General features: G+C 51.0%; 9 protein-coding genes across 9 annotated transcripts; 4 read left to right on the forward strand and 5 right to left on the reverse strand.

The window, feature by feature from the left end:
- Positions 1-296: 296 nt before the first annotated feature.
- USB1 (HVSL domain-containing protein) lies at positions 297-1,391 on the forward strand (the record flags this gene model as incomplete). The annotated part of the gene is made up of 3 exons (XM_041683204.1): positions 297-546; positions 648-873; positions 956-1,391. The coding sequence occupies 3 exons, from the start codon at positions 297-299 to the stop codon at positions 1,389-1,391; spliced, it is 912 nt and encodes a 303-aa protein (XP_041547488.1).
- A 949-nt stretch (positions 1,392-2,340) lies between these two features.
- Positions 2,341-2,953, forward strand: AKAW2_70605S (uncharacterized protein; the record flags this gene model as incomplete). The annotated part of the gene is made up of 2 exons (XM_041683205.1): positions 2,341-2,376; positions 2,435-2,953. 2 exons carry the CDS (start codon positions 2,341-2,343, stop codon positions 2,951-2,953), a joined length of 555 nt encoding a protein of 184 aa, XP_041547489.1.
- Positions 2,954-3,675: 722 nt separating this feature from the next.
- AKAW2_70606A (putative MFS transporter) lies at positions 3,676-5,185 on the reverse strand (the record flags this gene model as incomplete). Its single annotated transcript, XM_041683206.1, has 5 exons — positions 3,676-3,845; positions 3,896-3,979; positions 4,058-4,294; positions 4,342-4,956; positions 5,032-5,185. The coding sequence occupies 5 exons, from the start codon at positions 5,183-5,185 to the stop codon at positions 3,676-3,678; spliced, it is 1,260 nt and encodes a 419-aa protein (XP_041547490.1).
- Positions 5,186-8,065: 2,880 nt separating this feature from the next.
- On the forward strand, positions 8,066-9,828 carry AKAW2_70607S (neutral amino acid permease; the record flags this gene model as incomplete). Its single annotated transcript, XM_041683207.1, has 8 exons — positions 8,066-8,256; positions 8,310-8,396; positions 8,451-8,782; positions 8,836-8,976; positions 9,029-9,243; positions 9,292-9,489; positions 9,554-9,697; positions 9,745-9,828. 8 exons carry the CDS (start codon positions 8,066-8,068, stop codon positions 9,826-9,828), a joined length of 1,392 nt encoding a protein of 463 aa, XP_041547491.1.
- Positions 9,829-10,472: 644 nt separating this feature from the next.
- On the reverse strand, positions 10,473-12,458 carry AKAW2_70608A (acetyltransferase SAS4-like domain-containing protein; the record flags this gene model as incomplete). Its single annotated transcript, XM_041683208.1, has 2 exons — positions 10,473-11,596; positions 11,660-12,458. 2 exons carry the CDS (start codon positions 12,456-12,458, stop codon positions 10,473-10,475), a joined length of 1,923 nt encoding a protein of 640 aa, XP_041547492.1.
- An 867-nt stretch (positions 12,459-13,325) lies between these two features.
- Positions 13,326-14,264, forward strand: AKAW2_70609S (dihydrodipicolinate synthase family protein; the record flags this gene model as incomplete). The annotated part of the gene is made up of 1 exon (XM_041683209.1): positions 13,326-14,264. One exon carries the CDS (start codon positions 13,326-13,328, stop codon positions 14,262-14,264), a length of 939 nt encoding a protein of 312 aa, XP_041547493.1.
- A 146-nt stretch (positions 14,265-14,410) lies between these two features.
- Positions 14,411-16,263, reverse strand: AKAW2_70610A (CocE/NonD family hydrolase; the record flags this gene model as incomplete). The annotated part of the gene is made up of 2 exons (XM_041683210.1): positions 14,411-14,935; positions 15,010-16,263. 2 exons carry the CDS (start codon positions 16,261-16,263, stop codon positions 14,411-14,413), a joined length of 1,779 nt encoding a protein of 592 aa, XP_041547494.1.
- A 200-nt stretch (positions 16,264-16,463) lies between these two features.
- On the reverse strand, positions 16,464-16,784 carry AKAW2_70611A (uncharacterized protein; the record flags this gene model as incomplete). Its single annotated transcript, XM_041683212.1, has 1 exon — positions 16,464-16,784. The coding sequence occupies one exon, from the start codon at positions 16,782-16,784 to the stop codon at positions 16,464-16,466; it is 321 nt and encodes a 106-aa protein (XP_041547495.1).
- An 18-nt stretch (positions 16,785-16,802) lies between these two features.
- AKAW2_70612A (uncharacterized protein) lies at positions 16,803-17,652 on the reverse strand (the record flags this gene model as incomplete). The annotated part of the gene is made up of 2 exons (XM_041683213.1): positions 16,803-17,072; positions 17,134-17,652. The coding sequence occupies 2 exons, from the start codon at positions 17,650-17,652 to the stop codon at positions 16,803-16,805; spliced, it is 789 nt and encodes a 262-aa protein (XP_041547496.1).
- Between the last annotated feature and the right edge of the window lie 2,107 nt (positions 17,653-19,759).

Below are 19,759 nucleotides of genomic sequence, written 5' to 3' on the forward strand. Positions count from 1 at the left end.
TGAAAGTAATCAAGAAAAAAAGAAAAGGAAGAAGAGTCATCTCACGACAGAACATTCTTCTCACAGAATCAAAACCATGATGTGTTCTATTCATCTGTAAAAAGTCCACTCCAATCTAGAACCCCTTCCAGCTTCAACTGGCGAGTCTTGGCAGCCCTACCCGTAAAAAGCAGAGTTTCAATACGGACAGCCCGGCTCCACCATGCCGACCCGATGGAACAACAATTTACTACTCCAACTGCGGCCACCAAATTCATCCTGGATGACCACTTCCAACCAATGTTCCTGACCCTGTCATGGCTTTGGTGCAATATTCTGAATCTGAGTCTGAAGCAGAGAACGATCCCCCTCAGCCCCCAGCAAAAAGGCCCCGTCAAGCCGCCAACAATCCATCTTCCTCACTCCCACCCTTACCAGCCGCGTTTCACGATCTCTATGCCTCCAGCACTCGTGTCAGCGTGACCGACGACCCCAGTCTCCACGGAGGCCGAAAAAGGGTCATTCCCCATGTTGAAGGGAACTGGCCGACCCACATCTACTTGGAGTGTATGTGTCATCCATCATCATCATTACCACCACCACCAGCATCCTCTGGCAGTAATTAGGTTCTCGAGAACGGAAATAACACCCGTATGACCAATCTACAGGGTACCCATCCAAAGATGAGCTTTCTATTCTTAGCGATGTCATAGCGCAGATCAAGGATAGGCTCGATGGAAGCACGATTCAGCTCCACAGCCTACTACATAGTGATCTTGGCGCACAACTGCCCCTCCACATTAGTCTGTCTAGACCGGTCGTGCTACGGACAGAACAGCGACAGTCATTCTTGGACATGTTTCAGTCTCAGCTGAAAGAGTCGCAAATTCCAACGTAAGTAGCTGACTTGCTTATTTTCTTGGGGACTATTATCTTCGTGATCGATCCAATTCATCATGCTGACAAGCTGTGCAAGGTTCCACGTCTCGACAAATAGCCTCGACTGTGTCTCAAATTACGAAAAGACGCGGTGGTTCTATGTCTTACGTGCGGAAAAGCCAGAGGAAGATAATTTGAATCGTCTTCTTCGGCTGTCTAATCGAGCCCTGGCGCGGTTTGAACAGCCTCCTCTATACGAGTCGTCGCAGGATGTGGCGGCTGAGTGGAAGTCAAATGGTGGTGGTACGACACTGCCACGGGTGTCAAGCGAGTCTGGCCAGTCTGGCCAGTCTGGGGCTGATTACTCTCACTGCTTCCATATCTCGTTGGCATGGAGCTTGACGGGTCTATTGTCTGCAGAGAGGGAGCTGATCGGAGGTGTGGATTTGCGTAGGGCACGTGAGTTGAAGGTGCGGTTTGATTGTGTCAAGGTGAAGATTGGGAATCATGTTTCTAGTATACCACTGCAGTAGAGCGATGACAAGTTATATAGACATAGAAGTGCACGTAGATGGAAGGTTTTGCTATATTAACGCTGACTCTTCCAGCGATACTCATAGTATATCAGGGACCGAATTGGTTACTGGTTATACTAGCTTCCAGGTTCAAAGATATCGAAGTAGTAGAAATTGAGCACGAAACTACCAACACCGGTCAATTACTGTGCCCAGTGTAACTCGAACATGCATCGGCTATTCCTATATTACTAGATTTCTCCTGACAGATATACTAGTAACTACTAGAAGTGCATAACTTTTTCACATACTATGTCGTAATAACTGCATCCCATGAGCAATATTGTAGCCTATGCCGTCGTAGTGGATTGTTGTTCCAACTCTCTACCTCTTGAGCACCTCAAGCTACTAAGTATCCACACGGGCATCGACCAGGCACCATACCGTGAAACCGCTAGAAGTACTTAATAGTCTGTCTATCTATTTATTTATCGACCAAGCTACTACTACTAACAGTACTACTTACTACTGTTAGTCATAAGAGAATATATATATTCCATCAACAGCAATACCCAAAAGAAATGCACACTCTGCAATTTCTCAATACAATCACCAGACCTTTCAACCATCAAACATAGTGAACTACTAAGAAGTAAAGCCATTTACCGAACCAACAATAGTCTCAGATACTTCTAGTCTGGTCTATTTCCCCAGTAAAATTTCATCCTGTGTAGATTATGAAACACACCAGCATAACCAACCACCCGTAATATTCATCCGTCCCATACAATACAATACATCCCGCCCCAGGCACGTCACAAACCGCTAACCCGCCCACCACCAACCAACACACGCGTAGCTTAGCTTACCTAGCTAGCTAGCTATCTTCTTCATCCTCAAATTCATCTTCAATCCTCTCCCCCCCCCCCCCTTAACCAACAAAAAAAATCATCCCACACCCTCCAAAATGTCCCTAATCACCCCACCACCACCCATTACCATCGTACGCTATCCTCCCCAGAAGATAATCAAATGTGCAAGCAAATACCTAACCCCCACAGGAAGACCTTTACGCTTTCCAAGCAAAGCACTTCCCTGGGAGCGTCATCGCCCAGACACCACAGCCACAACAAGTGACCAATACCAACCAGCCCGAAGAATACCCCTCATACAACCACGAAGAACAATACACCTTGGAAGAAGAGCAGTATGAATACTACGAAGAACAAGAAGAAGAAGACCTAGGCTACTACCCCGATGGCGTGAAACGCACCCTCACGGACGAACAAATCCGCATATTCAGACATAGTGAGATCCATGCCTTGAGGAGGGAGAAGGAGTTGCGGGAGGAAGAGGAGGCGGCGGCTGCTGCTGCTGCTGCGGAGCGTGCCGTAGTTGCAGACGCGGACGTAAAGACCGACGCAGCTGGTACAGAAGAAGATGCGGATGTGAAGATGGATTATGGGGATGGGGCTGGGGGTGCTTCTGCTTCTGCTTCTGCTTCGAATACGAATTCGAAGGCGGCTTCTAGGCCTGTGCCGCAGTTTACGGGCAGGAGGATCATTTCGTATGATGATTGAGGGTTGATCAGATTGGTTTTCATGTGATTGCCTCAAATTTACCTGCCTGCCTGCCTAGGTATATGTGCTGCGTTTAGCCGCTCTGGGTTCCGCGGCCCTGCAGGAGACAGTATCGACATTCGTGTTCGAGACCCAAGGTGCTTTGCATGCACACCAGCCTGATCTTTCTGACATGGTAAGTCTACTTTACGCTGTTTGTTTGCTTCCTTGCTATTCTGCTTCCTACATGATGAAAACATCGTATCAGTCATCCTTAGTCGGAGCGCCATACCATCTGCGGATGTGTAAGGCTATGTCGACTTAAATCTTCTCTCTGAGCTTACTTGTCATTGCTGCTTGTTGGACTTGAATCATATTCTAAGTTCCGTTGCTAATGCTCTTATTGACTAGTGCTGTCCGTGATGAAACAAGAACCAATAATGACACATCATTATATGCATTGACGGTTTAAACACCCTGTTAATGGGTGTGCGACTTGCCATCTATGTTGCGGTCCAGACGCGCGCCTAGAGATGGTGCTTGAACGATCAGGTTCGAAGTGAAAATGCTTCTCGACTTCCTTGAGAGCATGATACTCGTGATGTTCATGGAAGCAGCATATCTTCATCAAACCACATCGGTCCAAGGATCGAAATGTTATTTATCAACATAGCAAAACTGCCCATGCGTAGGTATAGCGCCGCATCTTAAATGTAGCGCCACTATGGCCTTCCTACATCTACTCAAAGCGTGATTGGCCTCTGTCTAGGGACCAAGCACCAGAAAAAGGCAATCCCAATGAGCAGCCCCAGCATGATGGGCTGCAAAACCTGGACGCCGGCCTGGGAGGCCACCGCCCCCGTTAGGAAAGGGAATGCAGCAGACCCTGCCTGTCCAAGACTGGCAGTGAATCCTGTTGATGATCAGCATGAGCAAGTCCACATTCACATGCCAGCTACTTACCCATTGCTCCCACGTGAAGTTCTTTTGGGATGACCTTGGTGAGAACATAGAGTCCAACTGGGTAGAAAGGACCGATAAAGAAACCTGGTGCCAACTATTAGCAGTGTTCTTAACAGTGGCGTACCTTGTGTCTCGCAATGCGCTGGGATGGAGCATACTCACCCAGGAAACACACTGTGACTGCATTGATAGTGATGTCTGGCACCAACCAGAACAATAGCTGCATCGCCACAGCCAACGCGGTATAAACAAACACCATGCGCCGTTCACCCAAGCGATGCGTGATATCCGCTAAAGCAACACGGCCCAAGGTAAAGCCGGTCCAGAAGCCGGACGCAATATATCCTACTTTGGTAGGGTCGCCATTTCTCACCGAAACAAGGAACTGCACAAGCCAACCTGAAACACGTCAGCAAGGAGCTGGCTCCAATCATGGAAGAACGTACCTCCAGCAGTCACCTCCGCGCCAACGTACAAAAAGAAGAAGCCGTTGAATATCCACACAGTCTTGTTTGACACTGTTTCTCGAAGCTCCTTGCCGGCCGTCTCCTTCGCATTGCTCACATTCGGACGGAAGAGCCCCTTTCTGAAGGTCCAGACCAGAGATGTGATGTTTAGTACGCCGAGCAACATGGTCACAAGGTAGTAATGGTGCCAGACTGGCATTCTTGAGGCAATCGTATTGGCGATCAATGGTGCGAGGATGGTTCCAACGCCATACACGGCATGCAAAATGCCCAGCCACCGATGGGCGTCCTTGACAGTTATAGTGAACATGTTCATCTGGGCATCTTGGAAAGCTACGCCGCAACCAGTGAAGAAGAATGCTGCCACGAAGAGGGGGAAAGGCGGACTCCAGAACATCAAGGCATAGCCGAGACACTGAATGGTTGCTCCCAGGACCAATGTACCACCCGTTCCTATATGAGAACAGACATGAATATTGGCGAATGAGGCGACAACCCAACCCACAAAGTTGACTAGGTAGATGATGGACACCTGCAGAAGACCAACATCATAACTCGGTTGTATGTACGGGATCAGAGGGCCCAATGCAGCATCTTTATGATCGACCCATTCGACTGTCAGCTTCGGTTTGCGATCGCAAGCGAGTTACAGGGGGCGGGGCAATGTACCGTTCAGCCCGGCCATCAATGCGGCAAAGTTGGTACTGAGAATCTTGCTTTTGACATCTCCTACATCCTTGGGAAGGAGGAACGTAGACTCATCAGCCGGAGTGGTTTCATCCTGAGCGTAGTTGCCATGTCCAGCTTCTCTGTGGTCGCCCATGTTTTATTGATTGACTGGATTGATGAGTCGCATTGAGAAGGACAACCGCGCACTGGAGTAGCCAGTTACTTATATACGAGAGAAAGCAACCGTAATCCTTGGCAGCAGCAACTAGCTCCACTGTCGCTTAGCTCTATAGCAGGTAATCGCGGCTACCTAAAAACCGACCCCAGTTGATGAGATGCTTGATGGTGGGGTAAACCCGAAGTTCAAGCGAGGTGTGGCAGCTTGCCTCTCTATCTGTCGGTGAGGAACCACATGTGGATCTTGGGGTCTAGCCCACCACTCCAAATTCTGCTTGGGGACTCACATCGTGCAGACCAGAGTCAAAACTGCGATGAGACTGGCGAGAGCCGAGTCAGGTGGACGAGCGGGCAAATGGCGTCTTGTTTTGCCGTTTTGGGAAGGTCTGCCAGCTGCTTACTCATGGTCTCCATATTGCTGGACGATTAGCGCCTGGAAGGACCTTCCTGGTGTTGAGTAGGTTATCGGGGACTCGGGCCGAGGGAGCGTGGAAACGCTTCATACTGAACTGTTGATCTCTAATGATTGCTATCAAATAGCTATTTGTCGCTCAAGTTGATAACATGTAACCCAAGCGTAGTCGTGGATGTAGCTCAACACTGAAGAGTGGAGATGCACTGCTATTCTGTAGTCATATCACATCATCGTTGGAATGATAAGTGATTTTCATCTCTTTGGGGAAGGGTAGGAGTGGCTTGTAGGAATTAAGTCTTACCGAACCCAGGCTGGCTGATGCAAAACACTCTGTATGGCAGCGAAGAACCGAGTTTATCTTCGCGATATTGGGGACGAGAAAATTGTTGTTTCCATTCTTCGGTCTTTCGTGCCAGATACGAATGCCGTAGATGCAGTCTGGACAGTAGTTCGCAATCCGGGTCGTTCCGAGATAATGGCTGGCTGGCCCATGTTCTGGCAGAGAAGTAATGTAGATGGTCTTAAGGGAGAATGAATGCTAATTTGAGGGCATATGAAGCTGCAGTCGGGTTGCGAGCTGGTTTCAATGGTAGAGAAGAGCGGTGGAGAGCGGTTTGGACGGATGAATATTTGTTGTGATAGTTCAACTGGAAGGTAGCCCTGTTCCATGGGGGTCTTATCTGAACCTCCAAAGAGCTGCCTGGCCACTTGGGCATGAGGATGATGAAGAGAAAGGGATGGGATTGTCACAAAGAGGTATGAGGGGAGATGATAGTTAGTACCCATTGGGTCCCAGAGACTACTTGAATAGACGGAAAACATATTGCTGAAACGAGAAACCACCCTTCAACGGACCTAGCCTATGCAATATCACTCTTTATCGATTTAAAGAAGTACTAGTAGTAGGGTCCTGGTACAGTAGCACACCTACAGAATCGACGTCTTTGGGCCGGTCGTCTATCTCACTCTCTATAGGTACATCACGATAAGAGAGTATACTGTTCGATTCTTTTGCTCTTTAATAGTACCATCCACCTCATCCTCTTTGCATTAACACGCATACATGTGACAATCTACGGCAGTCTTTCGATAATAGCAGTGTATACAAACCCCGCAGTGTCAAGACATCTTGTCCGCAGCTAGCCGGGTTCCTAACAGATCTACCCCGGATCTTCTTGGGCGAATACGGGGTAACGCTTAGAGGTGGGGATGGTATTTATGCCGTGTGGTCCCTGCATCCACGATCTTTTCCAGATCAGGGGATGGCCGACGCCCATTGGACATAAGGAAGCCAATTCTGGTAAATTCCTGGACTAGTAAATCAATTCTACCCCAGCCATGAGGGATAATACTTGTGGGGTGAGTTATATTCCCCGCAAAGCAGGAACTGTACATGTAAGAGAAACTGAGGATATGAATTTCCATGACCAATTGATTAAGAAAGCGGGATCCCATTCCGCCTTTATCCGGATTCTCTGAGCACATTACTGATGACGAGCGGTATGCAATGGCGACCTGAGATGGCCTCGGGGGTGTAAAATGCCTCGTCTTGTTGAGAGCGGTTTATGTCATGTTGAGAACGTTCTTGAGCTCCTTTGAAGCTTAAGTAGCCAACATTAACTATATTAAATCATAGCAAGGTATCCCAATCCAGAAACAATGGCGAGTATGAACAAGTGAATAAGTAGTAAGTAGTAAAGTGGATGAGCAGCCCGTCGCATCCGTCCGATAAGCCCAGTGTAACGTTGGATCTTCACAGAGGGTGACGGGCCAACCAGAAGTCAGCCTGGGACCGGCAGGGTTACACAGGCCGATCTTCAAACAGGAAGTGGAAAGGCTGGGCATTCTTGGAATCGACTAAGGAATCCCTTTCTAATGCAAAATTACACTGCCATGTATCACTCTTATCACGAGCAATGCCACAGTCATGCTTAATCAAGGCAGTGCCTGATGTTCTCCTGCCGGTGTTGCCCGGCGTTGTGACACTTGAACTTGCAGCTCGGTTCTGGATGACCTCAAGGAAGGGATAGATTGATATCCGCGGAAGTTTAACTGTCAAATCATGGTGGAACCGATTCCTGCAGAATCGGGAAAGCCGTGGTTCACGGCAAGTGCAAGTCTGGGTTACGTCTTCGAGTGTCTCCACCGCATGCATGCGACATCCTGAACAACCCCCTCCCCAACGAGGCTGGCTGTTCGGAAGGTCGTGCGGCTCCATGGCAATAACGCAATTTCTTTGCAATGTGCCTTTAACTCGGCTCCTCCAGGCAATCACTTTGTTTTCTCTCTCTTCCTCGTCCCGCAGCTCCTTTCCCTCCTCATATTTATAACGAGCAGGCTGAGGTCAACAGGGAGCCTGTCTCTTTACTCCATTGCACGGGCTCAAGTGCTACAACTCGAGCATTTCGTTCTGTACTCTGCTCGAGCAGTAACGCCGTCATCATGAGATCTTCAGAGATCTATCCGGCACCCCCCACGGTGGCCGACCAGGAGCTGTGGGAAGAGAAGGAAGTGTCGACTGAACAGAGCTCTCTCGAAATCGGAGAGAACAAAGACCTCGCTCTTCAGCAGACACAAGATGCCTTTGGGAATGAAGAGTTTGCGGAGGTCAAGTACAAGGTCCTCAAGTGGTGGTATGCAAGCCATTGTACTACATATCTCAACATTGTTCCTGACGTCTATCTAGGCAATGCGGCCTGCTCATGGTGGCTGAAACAGTCTCCCTGGGGGTGCTGTCCTTGCCTGCTGCCGTTGCCGGCTTGGGTTTAGTCCCGTAGGTGCATGCGACCTCCTGTGAGGTATCTGTCACTGACATCACCACCTCCAGCTCGGTGATTATCCTGGTCTGCCTGGGTGGCCTGGCCACCTACACGGGCTATGTGATCGGCCAGTTCAAGTGGAGGTATCCGCACGTTTGCAACATGGCTGATGCGGGTGAGGTGCTTGCTGGCCGCTTTGGCCGTGAGCTGTTGGGATTTGCCCAGATCATATTCCTCATCTTCATCATGGCCAGCCACCTGCTAACCTTCACGATTGCCATGAATGCCTTGACTGACCATGGCACGTGCTCCATCGTCTTTGGAGTGGTGGGCCTGGTTGTCTCTTTCGCGTGCTCGTTGCCGCGCACTCTGGAAAAGATGTCCTGGCTCTCGTTAATTTGTAAGCAATCCAAACTTGTAGTTATCGTGCAGAGCGACGCTGACTATAGCCAGCTTTCATTAGCATCTTGTCATCTGTGTTCATCACAATGATCGGGGTGGGTATCTCACACCCTGGGAAGGTAGTTGAAGCAACGGTCAGAACCGACCTAATCCACGGCTTCACCGCGGTGGCCAATATCGTCTTTGCATTTTGTTAGTATCCGCTGCCGAAGTCGCTTTGATTGTCAAGCTAATCCTGTTATAGCTGGACATGCTGCATTCTTTAGCCTTGCAGCGGAATTGAAAAATCCAGCCGACTATCCCAAAGCCTTGATGCTGTTGCAGAGCGTCGATATGACCCTCTATCTCGTTGCAGCCGTCGTGATCTACTGCTATGGGGGATCCACAGTTACTTCTCCCGCACTGGGTTCCGCCAGCACGGTTGTGTCCAAAGTTGCTTATGGCATTGCGCTTCCGACAGTATGTTGCAACTCCGTATAACAATGCTGGTTTCTGACAACCATACAGATCATCATCGCCGGCGTTATCAACGGACATGTGTCTGCCAAGTCCGTCTATGTGCGTATCTTCCGTGGCACTGACCACATGCATAAGCGTACCTGGACTGCCGTGGGCTCTTGGACCGCAATTGTCCTAACACTGTGGGTGCTCGCCTGGATCATTGCGGAAGCGATTCCAGTGTTCAATAAATTGCTGAGCTTGGTTGTATGTCCTACACCCTGGTCCCAGTTGCACTTGTACAAGTCAAGGACAGTCTAACAATATGCAGACTGCGCTCTTCGCCAGTTGGTTCACTTTCGGCCTGAGCGCGATCTTCTGGTTCTACATGAACTCTGGCCGATGGTTCTCGTCTCCGAAGAAATTCGCCCTTTCTGCTGTCAACTTGCTTGCTTTGGCAGTTGGATGTTGTCTGGTATGTATATCCTCCACTGATCCAGACCAGTCTACTCACATATACAGTGCGGTCTTGGGCTCTATGTCTCCGGAAAGGCCATCCACGACGATCCCCACCATGCCAGTTTCACCTGCATGAGTACTGTCTAATGTGTGATGAGGTTATGTCAATTGTCTGTTTGCTCGTGATAGACTGGGAATATGGCGTTTGAGGGTCGACCTTGGTTACGATCGTTATGATGTCCTGGTATGAACAAGATGGAGTCTTGTATATAAACTTGTAAATACATTATGCGCATGATCGATATCGAGAAAAAGCATGACAAGCTTGAGACTAACGCCAACCGACTCCAGTGTCTTGACCATGAACGTAACTCCAATCCCACCACGCGTCAAAGCAAAGCACTAAATGCCGCAGATATAACACAACAGACCATGTATCCGACTTGAAAGAGGACAAAGTCTCAGGGAAGTTATCCCTAGAAACAGGAAGAGATGTAACGATAAGAATAGATGAATAAAATGGTATATGTAAACCGTCCACCGACAAAACTAAGAAACCCTAATAGATAAAGTAAAGTAAAGTAAAAGTATAGAGAAGTAGAAAAGAAAAGAAAATTGAAAACGAAGAAGAGAATTCGAAAGAATGAAACAAACCACTGTTCAACGCCATCCATAGTGTACCATACCGAACCAACCCATACCAAACCAAACACACTCACTCCAGTAAATTCCCTCTTCAAATGCAGAAAGAAGGGAAACAGAACACCAGTAATCTAATGCAATCATGCAATCTACCCCGTCTCCCCGCGTCCACTCGCCCTCTTCATCCTTCGCCTCTTCCGTCGACACGAATCGATCGCTTCGGGCGTGAGAATCTCCGCGGGGAGCTCGAACTCGCGCTCTTCAATCTCGGGAATAGGTTGTCCGAAGGCTAAGCGGGTTCGACCTTTCCGGGCTGGTCCAGCGAGGGCTAGTTCGCGGAGATGGGGTTTCGAGTAGAAGGAGGTGAAGGGTTTGGTGGGTTCGGGGGGTAATATTTCTGCTGGTGGTGGTGGTGGAGGAGGAGGAGAAGGAGGAGGGGCTATGTTGGAGGCGGTGGCTTTGTGTTTGGTGGAGGATGAGGGTTTGGTTAGTTTCTTGCCCGTTGAGGTACTTGTGGTTATAGGATTCGTGGTGTTTGCTGTGGTTGTTGTAGTGGCGGATCTTGCTTCCTGATGTAGTTGTCTTGCTGCCCAGGCGTCGACGTCGTTGGGGTCTGGGGGATCTCCACCGCAGCTTTGGGCGTCGGATAACGGGGTGGTGCCGTCTTCTGGGTCGCCGTTGGGGGATGTGGCTGTTGTTTCTGGGGAGTGGTCCTTTTTGCTACTGCTAGCGGTGGTGGGTGGGACGGGCTCTTCCTCGGCCGGTTTGTCCTTTTCTGACTTGCGGCGCTTTTCTTCTTCCCTCCAGATTTTGAACTTCTGCAGGACGGCGGAGATCTCCCGGATGAAGTAGGTGCGTTTGGACTCGAAGTGTTTGCGCTCCGGGTCGCTGATCAGTCCGGTGATTCCCATGACGCGCAGCCAGTCGTGGCCTTGGAGGTCATCCAGGAGACGGTCTAAGTTTTGCTTTTCGTGCTGGGCGCGGTCGCGCTCGATGTTGCGCAGTTGCTTTTCTTGTCGCTCATTGCGCCGGTGCGGGCGGAAGTAGGTTTCTTCGCTGAGAGGGTCGGGAGAGGTTGTGGGAGAATCTTCGGCGGTGGGAGGTATGCGTGGGGAGGTAGACGGATCGGGAAGGGTGATTGTTTCGCAGTTGTGGAGGTTCACGAGAGGGTTTCCAAAGGGTGTATCGGTATCAGAAATGGGGTCGGAGGATGGTATGAGCGGTTCGTGGAGGTCGTCGAGGAGTTTGATGGTGGTATTTCCCGCGAGAAACTCTGTGCAGGCCAATTGTCAGCCGAACATTTTGTTAAATCAAGCATGTTCTTCTGCAGTCTTACCGGTCTTTGGCGGCTCCATACTGAGGAGCTCCTCATAGTTGGGAAAGTAGAGCGCCAGCTCGCTGCGCGCGCGGGAGCCACCATCATGGGAGCGGAGGGAGCGCCGTTGCTCGCGCCCGGTGGATGGCTGCTCGGTCGGAACTGTCGGCTGCTGCGGGGTCGCATCTGGGGCAGGTTGAGAGGGTTTAGATGCTATCGAGGCCGATGTAGGCTGCTGTATAGGCGTTGCAGCTGCCTCAGGCTCGGGGTCAGCGGCGGCAGTTGAGCGGCGCGGGCGACGGGCGGAAGAGGAGGCGGCGGCGGTGGTGGTGACGGCGGAGGGTGTCCCCGCCGGGGCGACCCTCCGCGAGACCGACGAGTTGGCCGTCGCGGAGGGAGAAATGGTATCTAATGGATCTGGCGATTCGCGACCGACAGGAAGGAAATATGATGTGATTGTGGGGGTGGAATCATTGCGGAGTATGCGACGGGGATTCGGACGGGGATTCGGTCGCGGAGTGGCCGGTGACGACGAGGTGGGATTATTGCTGGCCAGCGGGCGGCGCGTCGAGGTCCGCCGGCGCAGGGGATGATGATGAGACGAGAGTTTGTAGGGTGTGGCAGCCGAGGAGGATGAGTTCTCCGTCGTGGTGGTGTCCAGCAGATCGGGGGAGCTCTTGCGACGACGCGATGACGATTGAGTCTGGAGACGAGCTCGCTTTGCTGGTGGTTCGGAGTCCGGCTGGTCGGGGGAATGGCCGTGATGAGGAGGATCTCGTCGCAGGGAGACACGGACAGGCATCAGGGTGGTGGAGGTCATTCGGGAGGATCGAGGGGGGGAGAGAGGAATTGAGACGTGGGGGGAAAATAGGTCAGGAGGGATGCGTGCACGGCATGTCAGGGCCAGGCGGGGGCGATTCGGAGGATTGAAGTTGGTAGGATTGAAGCAACTCGAGAATCGCAGCTGCAGGCCTGGATGTTGTTCCGGATTGGGGAGGAGTTGAAAGTTGTATCTTTACGGATACCGCAGGAGGTATGTCTCAGTACCTGACCGGACCTGTGTTACCGTTATGGTGTATGATACCTGTCACAACGATACCTCACTTGACTAGCCTACATACATACATACATACATACATACATCTTTACTTATAACATGTTTACTTCTTCCTCTCCTTTCCTTCTCCAACTCTCTCACTGCATCAACTTCAATCTCATATCCATCCCGTTCACTCCTTTTTCCGGGCTCACTTTTTCATTTCTCCGAGGAACCAATTCTCCGGTGCCTACCCCATTCCTCTACCATAATGTCTCCCTGCACGACGTGGGGGTGGGAGCTACCCTGACTTGCCATAGGAGGGGATCTGCTGGAGAAGAGTGTGGGGTGCGTGGGGGTTTTTGGCTGGATTGTTTTCTGCTCGACGCTGTCTGGATGGAGTCAACCGGCTCAATGTCCGACTCTCTCCAAACTTGACTGGAACTGTTTCCCCTCCTAGCCACCCACTGGCTTTTTTTTACTTTCTTATATCATGGCAACGACATCCTCATTGCTTTCCATCTATCCTCCTCCTTCTCCTCCTTCATCTTCCCCCGCATTCACCCCATCCACCACCACCACTCTCTATACTTCCCTCACCACCACATCTACTACCCCAGATTGATCACCGACCCAATCACCACCTCCACAATGGCCATTACCCCCCGCCCCCTCAAACCCGGCATCTACGTCCCAACCGTCGCCTTCTTCACCTCTCCCAATGAAGACCTCGACCTGACCACCACCGCCCAACACGCCACCTATCTAGCCCAAGCCGGCGTGACCGGTCTCGTCGTGCAAGGCAGCAATGGCGAAGCCGTCCACCTCAGCCGTGAAGAACGCAACCTGATCACCTCCACCACCCGACAGGCTCTCGACACCCACGCGCCCTCCGCCCCGCTCATCGTCGGCTGCGGCGCCGCCTCCACCCGCGAGACCATCCAACTGTGCCAAGACGCCGCCGCCTCCGGAGGCGACTATACCCTGATTCTCCCTCCCTCGTACTACAAATCCCTCCTCTCTCCCAAAGACCTCCTCGACCACTTCCGTCTCGTCGCCTCCGCCTCCCCCATCCCTATCCTGGTATACAACTTCCCCGGCGCCTCCTCGGGCCTGGACCTCTCCTCAGACGACATCCTCGCCTTGGCGGAACACCCCAACATCGTCGGCGTGAAGCTGACTTGTGGAAACACGGGTAAATTGGCGCGCATTGCTGCCGCCGCTGAACCGGGCTTCTTGACCTTTGGTGGCTCCGCCGACTTCACGCTCCAGACGCTGGTGGCAGGCGGTCATGGAGTGATTGGTGGCGTGGCTAATCTGATTCCGAGGTTGAGTGTGCGTGTGATGGAGCTGTATCAGGCTGGTCAGGTCGAGGAGGCTCAGAGGTTGCAGGCTATTGTGGCGCGTGCGGATTGGCAGGCGATTAAGGGTGGGTTTGTGGCCGTCAAGAGTGCCTTGCAGACGTACCGTGGATATGGAGCCTTGCCGAGACGGCCCTGTGTGGTGCCGTCGGAGGAGCAGGCGACGGCGTGGAAGGATTCGTTTGCGGAGGCTATGGAGTTGGAGAGGCAATTGGAGAAGCAGGCTTAGCCTTTCACTCTGTATCTACCTACCTACCTACTTACCCTACCCTACTATATACCAGGTTGAAATATACATGCAAACGCAATCAATATCCATCCCGAGATACTTACTTACTCCCACTTCTTCTACATACCATCATCACCATCTTTAATCTATACAACCGGCAACACCAAAAAAGAATCAAACCCTTCCCCACAATGAACCTCATGCACCTGCTCCTCCACCTCCCCTCCCACTAGATCATCAAACTCCACCTCCGGATAACACAAATCACGCCCCGCCACTCTCAACATAATCCCCTCCCCAGCCCCAAACACCATCCCAATCGGCCACAACGTAATATCAATCGGCACGATCTTCCCGGCGGGTATCATCTCCGCGCGATCATGTTTATACACGATCTCATGCTCCGTGGAGAGCGTCTCGTCGCGCGTGACGGCATGCGACGCACGCAGAAACCCCTGCGGCCCGAGCGTCTTGGCTGTGTTGACGTTGGGGACGGCGTCGACGGGCACGGGACACGGGTAGTTAAGGTGTTCGAGGAGTTCGCCGGTCGTGGAGATCTTGCGGATTTGCACGATGATGTCCATGTCTGTGTGGTGGGGGGTGGAGAGCCATAGGTGGACGCGGGGGTACCCGGCTAACTGGGTGGGGGTGGGGAAGTGGAGGGTGAAGTCCTGTTGTTCTGTTAGGATGGGGTTCGAGGGAAGGGGGGTGGTATGGGTAGGGGAGTGAGTGGAAGGGAACGTACGGAAGTGCCGTGAAGAGCGGAATGGGTTGTTGAGGTGACTGTGTCTGGGAGAGAGGGCTGGAGGGTCTTGGTTGATGCGTTGAGGTAGAATTTCTTGAGCTCCTGCCGGGTCAAAGGGTAGGTTTGCTCGGGGCGTTCGAGGATGGTGGGTACGGAACTGCCTTCGAAGCCTAGGAGGGAGAGGCGCACGGGTGGTGTGCTTTCCCAGTCATTGGGCATGTTCTTGAGGTAGCGGTCGAAGAAACGCGAGAGGTCGTCGACCATCTCCGGTCGGTAGAGATCGTACCATTCTTGGTATGGGTGTACGCGGAGCCATTTGCGGGTGCTTTTGGCGGTGCGGAAGGTTTCGAAGGAGCCACGCGTGTGCAGCATCGAGGAGTAGGATGCGAGGATGTAGAGGGGAATGTCGCCGATGCGTTCGGTGTGGATGCGTTTGCTTTGCCAGTAGGCGTCGTCGAAGGGTCTTTTGCTTAGCATGGCGGGCATGTTCTCTGCGGTTTCGTGACCGGCGAAGCCGGTGAGGATTAATTTGTGGAAAGCCTCGTTGTGCTTCATGCCACCGCGCATGGTTAGGTCTCGGTATAGGTCGGTGAAGCCTTCCCAGGGAGCGAGGGCTTTGAGGGCAGGATGCTCGAGTCGCGAGGCGAAGTTGACCTGTGCGATGGAGAGCCATGAATTGCCTGCCATCCCGACGGAGCCATTGCACCAGGGTTGTTTGGACAACCAGTCGATCGTGTCATAGATGTCTTCGGCTTCTTGTTGGCCCCAGAAGGTAATGTTGCCTTCGGAGTTGCCGGCGCCGCGGGCGTCGATGTTGATGATGGCGTAGCCGCGAGGCACCCATTCGGCGGGATCGGGGGCTTCGAACTTCTCATAACCTGAGGTCCGGCTCTTCTCGAGCCCAGCGCGGAAGGGCGCCATGCTGTCGTAGCTCTGCGGACCGGTGCCTGTCTTGCCATAGGGACTCCATGGGATGATGGCTGGGACGGGGCTGGCGTCGGAGTCGACAGGACGAAAGATATCGGTGTATATCTTGATGCCATCGCGGAGGGTAATGGCTATATCCTGCTCGAAGAGCACGTCTGTGTGGAATGCGCGATGACCTGGAGATCGCACATGTCCTGCGGAAAGGACTGTCTTCTTGCCTGGGTGGAAGCCTTGATAGTTGTAGGCAGGATGCAATGCCGGTGGTGGGAGGGGGAACCATTCGAGGTCGGGAAAGGTAGCACGAATCTTCTCTTCAGTGGTAGTCATGATGTTTGATTTGAACGAGGTCTAGGGTCTGAGTATTTGGTAGTATCTGGTGGTCTGCTAGCAGTTTATATAAAGTAGCGGATGGTGTCCATAGAGATCCCCGCATCCCCACTGCTGGTCCCCCACATTCGGAACACATCACTATCGACGCATCTTTTGAGTATATAGGGAGGTATGAGGTGATTGGTGTGGGAACTGCTTCATGGGTTTGAACGCGATCGACCACTGCCTGGCATTTGTCCATAATCGAGTGGTAGAAGGACTGGCATTTGCCGAATTGCAGCCATTGTCCGAGCGATGACATCTATATTATCTGCCTCGGGAAGTGGGAAAGGCAAGTGGGAACACATCCACAGGCTCAGAACAAAGCCGGAATGGCTGAACAGCAGGGAAGAAGATGGAGAAAGAAAGCGCAAGAGTGGGGAAGTGCGGAGTTGATGGAGGACTGGCCTGGCTGGGGTCAAGTGACTTGCGCCTGTCTCAGCTGAGCAACAAACATCCTTGGATACAACATCTATCATCACAGCAAGTTGAACGTACTACTCCATACCCAAGCTATACAACTCCGGCACCTCCTCATCGTCCCCCATTTTCCTCTCGCCCAAGAACGCCCGCACGCCCATTCCCTCCCTCCAGCCCTGCATATCCACCGGCTCCTCCATCGACTTCACTGACGCCTGCCACAGTACCCTCGCATCTCGACACTGATGCACCGCGCCCACCCCATCGATGTCGAAGATGGTCTTACCGCGCCAGTCCTTTGTTTTCCGGGGCCGTTCGATCGTGTCATCTGCAGCACAGAGGATGCCCTATCATGGTCAGATTTGAGCAAAGCAGAGAGGTAGACAAGTACAATGAACGAAAACCCACCTGAGCAATATAGTCAAAGCAATGCGCCCAATGTACCTTGTCATGCACCATGTTGCCCGAATGCGCCTGACTGGTTGAGTTGATTTTGTTCTCCGTCGTCTCGGGGAAGACAATCGCCCGCAGCACAATCAGACAGTGCAGTTGATGGAACATTGATATCCCCCAGCTGAGGAGTTTCTTCTCTTTCTTCTCGTCAGCGGTGAGATGGATACGGTCGGGAATTGTATGAGATAGGATGCCTCCGCCACCGGGCGGGAGGAGGATGGATTCCCATGTCTGGACTTCGTCCGAGTCGTTGACTGTTCGTTCGAGTTCAGGGCGCTCGTTGAAGACTCGACTGTGAGTCTGGTCTGGTAGGCTTAGGAATTGTGAGGGACATATGGGAGGGATAATATGTGGGAGAAAAGTGGGTGGTGTAAGGAGGAGGATGGTGATGGTGGTGAGAAAGAGGGTGGTGAGGATCAGCGAGATGAGACAAGGGGTATAAAGTGATGTCTTGGACATTTCATGGCATTTCATGGCATTTCTTGTTTTCTTTCTTCAGTACTCTAATGTAGAGAAATGACCGGGGTCTGGTGGTTTCATGATTCTTTTATCTGGGGGTTGTTCTTTATTGTTGCCGCATCGGGTATACAATGGTTCTTTATGGGATCCATGGTTGAGCTGTATAGAAACCATGGTTCGTAGCTACTTCATAAGTGTATTTAGACCTCCTTCGAAGTTGAATAGCCAGCTACATAGCTAACTAACTAGGACAGAATATGCCCATCTTTGGTACTGCCCATATCAAACATGGGATAGACACTATACTACCTACGGAGTACAGGGAGGAGATTCACATGACCAGCAATATCTGCACTAAACCAACACTAATCTGCACAGTGATAAGAAGCCAAACAGACATTCAAATCCCGGGGAGCTAGACTAGCTGCACCACACAGCACAGAGCAGAAAAGCGACTGTGACGACAAGTGGCAAAAACCGGGCAACCTGCAGAAGCAACTAATGCGAGCCTGATTGCTGCAAGGCATCCTGAGGGAATGGATACCTTGTCTGTTCGGAATGATGATAATTGGTGGGGGAGGCAGCTGTTTGTTACTGAGGATTCAGTATCCGTCCACACCATTATTCGTGTATCCATCCATCTATCTAACTGGTAATTGTACGCATCTCATTCACAAATCGACCTTCGATAAACATCAGTGTAAAAGTAAAGTTTCACAACCTAACCAGTAATAAAGTTAACCCCATCTGCAGGTCCGTCAAGTTCAATCAATCAGTCAGGTTTAAATCCGATACTTCCGAATACCAACCCGGCCAACCGGACTAACCGATTAGCATCATAGCAGCAGCAGCAGCAGCAGTAGCACCGCCTCCTATCCTGTCCAGGTAGGTGGTAAGTGTCTGGTACTCCTAGTATTCCCCTATCCCGCGAAAGGTCAAGCTAACTGACAAACTAAACGAAACTAAACCCAACCCCGGTGCAAAACTACCTGCCTAATTTCCTCCCCGTCTTCCTCCTAGTTTCCGGCTCACTGGAATGGACTGGACTGGCGGGAAAGAAAAAAAAATGGGTGCTGGGATGGATGGATGGATGGTGTCAATACCTGCCCTTTTCGGGCATGAACTACGGGGAAGGAGACAAAAAACATGGGCTCGGTTTGTTTTTTTGTTGTTCAGGTTCAGCCAGCCTCTTTCCATGTCCACCTCCCCGAATAGGTTTAGTCTCCCCTTCCTTGGGGGATTCCCTATTCCCTAACTTGGATTCGTACGTTAATTCCGTTCCCTTATGACGATAGCTATTTAGTACTTCTCTACTAGTTACTACTTTGTAGGTATATAGGTGAATACGTAAATTGTCAATATTATTACTCGAAGGAATAACTACTACTATTACTAGTGGCTGTCGTTAGGCGAAGTGGCCAATAACGTACATAGTACTGGTGTTTTTATTCATTTATTGTTTTGTTTGTTTGTTCTTGTTGTTTTCATGGTCGGGCCGAGATGGGATGGCTATTCATCAGTCACATCTAACTATCCGTGGGAATGGTAACTACTACTCACTGTTCTACTAGTATTATTCCTGCCAGTCTATCTATGTAGCGATGTAACGACAATAAGTAGTATCTATCATTTGTCTATTACATACTTATTCACGGAGTAATAGATACATAGACAGATACTACTGTACACATATAATGATATTCAGGGGATGTCTTCGGTGATACTAGTAGTTACTCCCAGTTATCGGTGTTCGCCGTTTATTCGATCGCGATTTCGTGCATGTGAGTAAAATAAGTAACTACTACTATCTCCTACTACTGCTGTACATGCGTCAAGTGTGCCCGACAATGTATCTACCTATTTGGTATCAGAGACCGAGATACTGGTTGGTATCCCCTCCTGTAGGTACACAATCCCATCCATCCATGACTCAGTTACTTACCCAAATCGTCATTCAATCAATCAAATCATATCCACTAGTCTCATTTATCTAGTTACTACGTACTCATAACTATATCGCCACATGATATAGTATCTACACCATCGTCAAGTTCTACACCACCAACCACAATGCAACCAGTAGATCTTAGGCTAGATCCTAGAGTAAAACAAGATTCTTGCT

Source organism: Aspergillus luchuensis, chromosome 7 (assembly GCF_016861625.1).
Source record: "Aspergillus luchuensis IFO 4308 DNA, chromosome 7, nearly complete sequence".
Classification (NCBI taxonomy): domain Eukaryota; kingdom Fungi; phylum Ascomycota; class Eurotiomycetes; order Eurotiales; family Aspergillaceae; genus Aspergillus; species Aspergillus luchuensis.